Source organism: Protobothrops mucrosquamatus, unplaced genomic scaffold (assembly GCF_001527695.2).
Source record: "Protobothrops mucrosquamatus isolate PMUCROS unplaced genomic scaffold, P.Mucros_1.0 scaffold468, whole genome shotgun sequence".
NCBI classification, from domain to species: domain Eukaryota; kingdom Metazoa; phylum Chordata; class Lepidosauria; order Squamata; family Viperidae; genus Protobothrops; species Protobothrops mucrosquamatus.
The window spans coordinates 883,651-892,809 of record NW_015386789.1 but is presented as its reverse complement, the minus strand read 5'-3'; the positions used below and the strand labels follow the sequence as shown (position 1 = coordinate 892,809).

At 41.1% G+C, this 9,159-nt stretch overlaps 1 protein-coding gene across 1 annotated transcript; it reads left to right on the top strand.

Annotated features, from left to right (window-relative positions):
* The first annotated feature begins 4,313 nt into the window (after window positions 1-4,313).
* On the top strand, window positions 4,314-8,366 carry SLFNL1 (schlafen like 1). The gene is made up of 3 exons (XM_029284259.1): window positions 4,314-4,730; window positions 6,924-7,601; window positions 8,244-8,366. Exons 1-3 carry the CDS (start codon window positions 4,314-4,316, stop codon window positions 8,364-8,366), a joined length of 1,218 nt encoding a protein of 405 aa, XP_029140092.1.
* Window positions 8,367-9,159: the final 793 nt, after the last annotated feature.

The window sequence follows — 9,159 nt, the reverse complement described above, 5'->3', positions numbered from 1 at the left end:
TGGCAGGGCTACCTTTGCATTAGACTCAGCTGTTTGGTCCTTCCTTTTTTAATCACAGCATCTTCTTTTGCGGCTCTCTTTGAGAAGCCTCTTCATGCAATAGGAGGAAGACGTCAAGAGGTTACTCTTCTGTGCCATACAGAAGAAACAGATTAGAAGAAGCCAACCGAGGACTGCTGCTCCCCAGATGCATTCCCTTGGGTGCAGGGTGGGGTGGGAGTTTTGGCAGGAGCCCTATCCAGCGAGCTATACTACCTGCCTGCAGATCACTCTTCTCACTTCTCACTAGGTGCTGTTAATCTCTTCCTGTATTGAGGACTCAAGCTGGCTTTGTTCCCCACACACTCACATTGCTGGCTGATAAGCAGACAATTCTTAATATTTATTTCGACACAAGCAGAGGCTCTGTGTTTGTGTTATTTACCATTCCAGCACTACAAATGAGCCAGGAGGATGGGAGGCACTGAAGTGGCACAGGGCACACAATTAAGCAACCTCCTGCCCTCAAGCTTGAACGTTTTCTACTTGCTCTTGAGATGGCAACCATTTTAACTTTTCCCCTGGGCAATTCCACGTCTCCACTTCTACAGTGGTACCACTTAATATACCTTCCACTTCACCCTGGCAGACCTTCCTTGATAGCTACCTGACAGGCACATGGGATAGCAAAGAGATGCTGAAATAGGCTCCTTTTTCATGTTTCCCCACCAATTCCAGTAGGGAAACCTGAATCATTTTGCGTGTATGCTGGAAAATAATTAATGTATTTATTTTTATGGCACTTGAGAGGGTGGCCCCATTGTCCTGTAGTTAGAGAGGTTTTGCTGCTGGCAAATGAGAAGAGGAGGAAGAGGAGGTCATAACCTGGTGCCCCAACGTTCTGCTTTTCTCCAGGTTCTCCACTGAAATGTGCTTTGTGTCTGGAAAGCAAGCGTGTAATGCTTTTTTCATTCCTCCAGAATAACCGTAGCAGCTTGCCCTTTGGGATGCACACAAGTGAATGCTGAGACTCAGTTGCCCATCGCTGTTCTCCTGCCCTGATTCCTGAACTGGGAGATGGGGTAGGCAAAGGTACAGGCCTTTCGTAGCATTTTTTTCTGCCAAATTACACACGCCGCTGCTCCTTCCTCTGGTTGCTTCTTTCCTCCCAGACAAGGGCCAGAAGACAAGGCAAGAGGGCCTCTAAAACAAAGAATGAAAATTCACAGGCAATAAACCAGTTCCAGAAAGGAGGATCGAACAATGACTGCAATATGCTGGAATGGTGTGACTCGGCCACCATCTTGGTTGTCCAGTTTAGCCCCTTGGGGCAGGCCACCCGTTTCTGCTATTACTGCCTGGTTGCAGAATATCACTTCTGTAAGCACTGCCTACAGCAGGTAGCAGGAAGAATCCTGCCAATGTTCTCTTCTGCACTTACTCTTGATGATTTTGTTTATAAATAAAATTTTTAAAAAAGGATGAGTGGGTTTTTATTGGCTCAAGTTAATCATAAGACACTAAATGCAGACCTTCCCAAATCTGAATTCATAACACAGCCCAAAACAAGGTTAATTTGGGGGGGGGGGAATTACTTGGTCTTACTGCACGGTCTTAGATTGGTGGGAAATAGTGCTTTGCACTTTCACCCCCATGATCTGTCAGGACATTCAAAATAAATTTATTTTATATTTAGAACATCTCTTTACCTGCCCATCTTTTAACTAATTTGGGTGGCTCCCAATCAAAATACAGTAGTGGCCAAAATTGTGGAAACCTTTTGGGAAAAGTTTATTTTTGAGGTTTGATGGCTAATAACACCACTTTTTTAAGTAGTACCATAAAATTATATATCAATGGAAAGATAATCAAGAATGTAATGCAACATGGTTTGTTCAATTATCTGTGCTGTATTCTATTAAAAGTTATAGCCAAATAACCAGAAAAAGGAAGCACAACTTGCTTAGGTTGATATCAGGTAGTTTTCCTTCATCTGATTGTAGCCAATGACCATGAGTATTTAGAGAGCCAATCAGGTGTCATCTTGTTTTGGCAATGAGCCAATCAGATCACAGTAGGATTCAGTTATTGATGTCATGTATTGAAGCTGAGAGGAGGACATTTGTCAGTGTGTTATGTGATCGCTATCAAGTTGGTTGGGTTTGTTTGTGTTCTTTCATTTATTGAGCTTGTAAAACGTAATAAAATTAAAGTAATGGTACAAACAGTTGACTGGTTGCCCAGAAAGTGATGTAAAATTGTATTATTAAGTGAACAAGGCTACAGTTATAAAGAAATTAGAAGAAAAATTGGTGGAAACTTAACCAAAGGTGGCATTTCTACTGTACACTTTTCCCAAAAGGTTTCCACAATTTTGGTCACTACTGTAATGACAGGTAGTCCTTGACTTAACTACCAGTCATTCAGCAACCATTCAAATTATGATTCCCCCCACCCCCAAGATATATCTCGGCTCAAAATACGTGGTCAGGTTAACAGCACTTTGGAAGCTCAGCAGCCAGCCTGTATTTACAGCCATTTGCTGTGCCCTGTGATCAGATGACCACAATTTACAACTTTCTTCCAGAAATTAGTGTTTACATCCAGTTTCAGGAAACAATATGCCCATGGCTAACAGTGGGTTTGCTTAATGACTGGCATTTGTTTAATGACCATAGCAGAAGCAACTTGTGGCATAAGTTTGGTTTAAACTTTACCACCTAAAGGAATACCAGTCTTATTGGTTACTTTCAATAGTAACAACTATTACTTTCCAATAGTTGTAATATCTCTGTTTTGACCTCTGTGAAATGTTTTGTTTAACAAATTCAGATGGAGCCAATGAAGGACATCTTTTTGTTTGTTTGTTTGTTTGAATTTTTATCCCGCCCTTCTCCTTACGGACTCAGGGCGGCTGAGGGGACATACCATGTTGTCTACTATATGTTCAAGTGAATGTGTTAGAATCGTCACAAGAACATCTATGACCTCACAGTTTAAATTCTGAAAGAGAGTTGGAACATATACCTGAGAAATAGCATGGTTAGCAGCAGCACAACCTTTGAACAAACCTGCAGCTATTAAGAAATGTATGAGAACCAACTCTTTGTAATAGTAACAAGAGTTTTAAGGATGTAAAACTGAAGGTAAGACAAACTTAAGTTTGTACAGCTTTGGATGGAGTGTCAAGTTAATTGCGCTACAAGCTTAGAAATAGAAACACTAACTTGTGTTCATTTTTGCCATATATTCAGGCCATTTCAACAGTCTTTTCACCTCTTCATCAACCATAGTCGCAACATGCCTCTGACCCATGGGCATGATGAGATATGGTAGACATGGAGTGGACACAAGGCAGATAAGATCCACAAGGATGTCTTACAGCAGGACAATGCTTTATCATTCCCAATACCTTAAAAACCTTAAAATACCTTAAAAGTGCAAAGGAAGCACTTCTCCATCTGGCCCAAATGATTTTGGTGAAATTAAGAAAGGGGAAAGGGAAAAAATGGCCAAGTAGATGCACATATGGAATGACGGTGGCCCTTGTTCAACCAATTCCTGAATTCATAGTGTTTCACTTTTTAAAACCACAAACAGATCTCAACATTCTAGTAAAGGACGGAATAAACATACATAAGCAGGAATTATGCCCACAACTAGTATAGTACTACTATAGTACTAGTTGTGGCATAATTATAGTACACATAATCATAGCCCTATTAGATTACTGAAGTACCAGAACTACCTAGGAGAACTGATAGTAAGTGCAACTAACTGATAGTAAGTGCAACTCTCCTGGGGAGAGAAGTTGCTTCGTTCTGAAGAAGCTTCTCAGGAGAAATGTGTAAAAACTACAATAGAATAGTCACTGAAAAAGATCAAGTCATTGCATAAATGTACTATCTGAATTTTCATTACACAATCTATTAAGTCAAATCTGATTGTAAACTTTTGTAGTCTATTGTTTGGCAGATAGTTGCTAGGTAACACCAGCAGCAATCTCATATGATCGGTTTACAATTAACACACATCCCCATTCTAAGTGTCAAATTTTTTGTGGGTTGTTTCCCCCATAAGCTTTGATCCCCATACAGAGATTTTATGCACCTGACCATTTCTAAGAGCAAAATTCTGTTTCTACTTTGCAGAAACAAGCCACAAAAGAACAGGTCATTCTTGAATCATGGACTACTGATACTTTCAAGCAAAACCAATGTAGAATGACCTAATACGTAAGCTCTTCTGTGCTCCAACTAGCAAACCCTGAGAAATGCAACCAAATGCAAACCTTTCTTTAAGGTCTGAAAATGGAAACAGACGTAATTCCAGAAATGGTAGTAGAAGCCATACAAGTAGCTGGCAATGTAGATCAGGTTCCAGAGGTAGCTTTGGAAGAAGCAAAAGCTGAGGCAGAAGATCATTCTGGACAGACCCAAACCTATCTCCTTTACATTGGAAACTTAAATCCCAAGTATTCCAGTGAAGATCTTTGCAGCATGTTGAAGGACATCCTCAGCATGGCAAGTGTCACCCTCCAAAGATACGATATTGAAGTGATCAAGAAACGTAAGCAGGCCTATGCTTTTGTTCAGGTGGCCACAGAAATCAGTCTGGAGCAGGTTCTCAAACAACTGCTGCTTGCTTCAGAGGCAGAACACAACCTCTCCAAAGAGCTTGTGCAGAAGGGGAAAAATCTTGTTGTGGGACAAGGCAAAAAGGCTGCATCTGCTACCAAAAATAGCAAAGAGGTAAGGTGGCAGAAAACTAACTCCTCCGATATACTAGGAATTGCACACTCAGGGGGAAAAGCAGGAAAGAGGTTATATGCTAAAGTCTTGAGAATATACAAGAGCTTCTATGCAACACTGAGAAGAAAGAAATCAAGAATCACACAAGCTGCACCAGCTAGAGCATTCTTGTATTTAAAATACCTGTACAAACTTCCATTTAAAATCAGCAATGAAAGGTATTTAATATCAGGTTGCATTCTTGAAGCAGGCTAGACTGCTTCTCTAGTGGAGAAGGAAAGTCCACTGGTGAACAGCTGCTTAAAGTTCTCAATATACTCCCCTTATCCAAGCAAACTAGGAGAAACATACACACACACATATGCAGGAAGCAAGGTGCATGAAATGTATGCATTTTGCTTTTTTCCTCTCCCTTGCAAGGAAATAAATAACAATATTTTCCTTGCACCAGAATAGCAAGGAGTAACTTGGCTATTCTAATAAGAGATTTATTCCTTGCCACACAAAGCCCTAAATCTTTTCTCTCAGCAAGATGATAGCACCAAGTCTAATTCACCATGACATAACAGAGGCCACCTTCATGTATTACAAAATATTTCTAGCACATCTAGATTTTTCCCCACATTCCTTTAAAATAGTATTAAAACAGAAGAGTCTAATTGTGTACCCACAATGCTCTAAAATAAGCATGTCGCAGTAAATCTAGACATTGTTTTGAGCCAATACTGTGAACTATCAACTAGAATATCTTTTTGCAGACAGCACATTATGCAACCATTGTTTTTTGTTAAAATCCCAAAACGATTTGGGATTTAGCATGTTGTCTGGACCCAGCTAACTTCTCTCGGTCTAACACCACAATTCTGTATTTCCTTAAACAAGGTTTAATTTGCAGCAGACAGGGTAAACTCAGCTTTTAAGTGTTACTTCAAATGGATTTAACACAGAACAGACTTGTTCTTGGGAGACGTTTGTTCCATTTGGCTAAGTAACTCCCAAATTATTGCAATATTGTTGATGCCAACAGACAATAAGAAATTTAGGCAAATATGGTCATGATTATAATTTCAAACTGACTGATTTTATATAGGCCTCACCCTCAGTGTGGTACATCAATAACCATCTAAATGTATTGGATTGCCACACCCATAATTGCTAAACCATACAGCTCTAGGGAACTTACAGTTTTGGAGGGGAAAACATCTATTAGCCACAAAGTTTGGGGAAATATGTCCATGGCATACTAGGATAAAAGGCCAATTACAATTCTTCCACAGAGACCCAAAGTATTTCATTTATTTCATTTATTCAATTTGTATCCCGCCCTTCTCCCGAGGGACTCAGGGCGGCTCACAACATTTTTTTAAAACAAAAACAAACCCACAATCCCCGCCGAATAAAACCAATTAAAACCCAAATATTCTAAGTTGTGATATTTAAAATTTTCTAAAAATGAACCCGATTTAAAAATCCTCCCTAGGCCAGGCCCGCTTGCTGGAAAAGCCATGTCTTGAGGGCGCGGCAGAAAGTCAGGAGATCCGGAATCACCCGGATCTGGGGGGGTAGTTCGTTCCAGAGGGCGGGGGCACCCACAGAGAAGGCCCTCCCCCTGGGGGTCGCCAGCCGACACTGCTTGACCGACGGCACCCTGAGGAGACCCACTCTGTGAGCGCGTACCNGTATCCTATGTGTTATACATATTAACAATTGGCTGTTCTAAATCAACAAAGGAGACAAACTCAGTACTCTTCCCTAGTTTCAGAGTTTTCAGCAATGATAGCCATTCAGTGTCTATGGAGATTCTCAGTTATCCAGGTCATGGTTGTCCCAAAGGTGCTTTTTCAAAAGGCAACTGGACATTGTTTTTCCTTGAAAATGTTTCGCTTCTCATCCAAGAAGCTTCTTCAGTTCATGAAGAAAAAACAAAGTTCAGTTGCCTTTTGTAAAAGCACCTTTGGGTCAGCCATTCAGCTTTTAGAATTCAAAAACCATCAGAGCCACTGCTTAAGCTCGTCCCCATTTTAACACCAATGTTTGTATATAAACAGAACAGGAAATATTGGATCCATACAAGTATGTAATTTTTATCACAATTACTCAACCAAAACAGGAACCTACATTCTTGCAAAGGCACAAGTCCTTTTACTGGTGACATTTGATTATACGCTTGAATTTTACTCATCATGCCTACAGAGTGATTCCATGGGAAGCAGATCAGATGTTCTTCTAGGAGGACCATCAGGACTTGAGAGAAGGAAGCAACTGCCCAATGACAACAGAACTAATCCCATCAGAAAAAGTGTTCGTTACCCTTGGAGGCTGGTCGACTGGCCAGTGACATTTCTGAACAGCACCCGCTCAGACAGCGCCATTGTCCATAGGGAGATTGTTGGTAGAGAATGCCTATTCTATGGAGCTTTCATAGGGGAAGAGACACGGAATGTGGAATTCAAACAAGGAAGTGGTGAATACCTGACAACAACACTAAAGCATCATTTGCGCAAGTACATGTGTGCCTTTCTCAACAGTGAAGGGGGCAGTCTTTTTGTGGGAGTTGAGGACAATGGCTTGGTCCGCGGCGTCAAATGCGACCACAAAGAAGAAGACAGAATTCGCCTGCTCACAGATTCTCTTTTAAAAACCTTCAAGCCACAGGTTTTCCCGACAGCCTACACATTGAGCTTCATCCCAGTTATCAAAGCAGAAGGCACGGGCATCTTTCTGAAAGTCATCCGGCTGAGCGTCCATCCTCCCAAGCCACACGCAGAACCTCTCCTTTACGAAACAGATCAGGGGGAGGTGTACCTGAGGCGAGACGGCAGCATACAAGGACCCCTCCCTGGAAGCGCTATCCAAGAGTGGTGCCGGCAGGTAATATTCAGATTTTGCACATCTTATAAAAAGCACTTGGGGCCATACAAACCAAATTCTAGCGGTCACACAAAGAAATAAGTTTGAAAGTGCCGTCCGATAGACATGGCTTCTGGTTCTCCACCATACAAAATTGGGGTGGTGGTGGTGGTGGTGGAGGAGGATTGTATCAAAACTGATGCTTTTCCTCAGGAACAAATACTTTCTTCATTGAAAAGCAAGTTTAAAGGTCCCAAAGGCCACTTGGGAGAAAGCAAGTTTTACCTTGCTGCTACATCCTTTCAAATTAAAATTGTGGACAAAGGACAATTTAGTCATTGATCACTGTTGTCTAAGTCTTCTCTCTGGCAACCCAACAATGATCATTAAAATATCCAAGGCAATTTTGGCAATTTCTGCTGTGGTACTGTGCTTTTAAATAAAAGGAAACCTGCAGAATAAAGATTGTGTTCCAAAATAATTAAGACGTTGCTCCTGCTAGGCTCATGCCAGAACAAGGGCAAGTCAGACCATCTCTTCACCTTTGAGAGACTGTCTGGCTTTCCTTAGGCCATCACCAGAGTCCAACTTACAAAACAAGGTGGTCACTGAGCCACCACTATTATTGGGAAAGGAATGACCATAACTTTGTAAATTTCCCAGAAATGGACACAGGAAATCAAGAAGCTGGAAGTGAAAATAGACGACTTGCTGAAGGAGAAAGAAAACCTGCAACAGCAGGTACATTCACAGAATAACAGCACAAAATGCTGCGTCATCTTGTAACATTAAGCCATGCCACCCATCATCAGCTGGAAGACAGCTACATACCTGAGTAAAGAAAACGTGGTCCAGTTAAAAGCTTGGATCTACCTACGGTCATCTTGTACCAAGAGTATGGTTGCCATTATTAGGCTCTGCTTAGCCCCTTTCCAATACCTGTAGAGTATCCTATTGCAACCAACATTGGAGAAAGCAATTTTTTCCTCCTCTTTGTATGTGTGTGTTATCCGGTTGATGAAAGCGATAGAAATCCCACCCCTTTTGTACATGCAGTATTGTGCATCAATATATTTCATGCTATGGGTATTTAAAGGGGAAAAAACACATTGTTTGCAACTACATTAACAGATCAATTTCCCATCATCCCTCTTCTCTAACCTGCCCCTTCCTCTGCCTATTTTCACTCTGTGGATATTCTCTTCTTAGAAACAAAAACAGGGAGTTACTGCTGGGATTTTAGGGATGTTCAAGCAGGTTAAAAGTCTAAACTTGGCTTATGACTAATATTCTTTAACAGTTATCCACCAGCATTTATATGGGTGGATGTTTAAGATCATAAAATTATAGCAACCTCTTTTCCACATGTCAATGAACAGCAGACAAGTTAATTCCTTGAGTAAACATTAGGCAATGGGTCCTGGGAAGTTTTCAGTTGGCCCTTAGCGTGATTTGGGGACAGTGGAGTTAGGATGGTGCTGATTCTCCTATCATTTTCTAGTATTCCAGGTATCTCAGCAATAATCAAGAGGGAGGGAGGGAGGGAGGAAAATGTAATTTCAAAAGAAATTCCACTTTT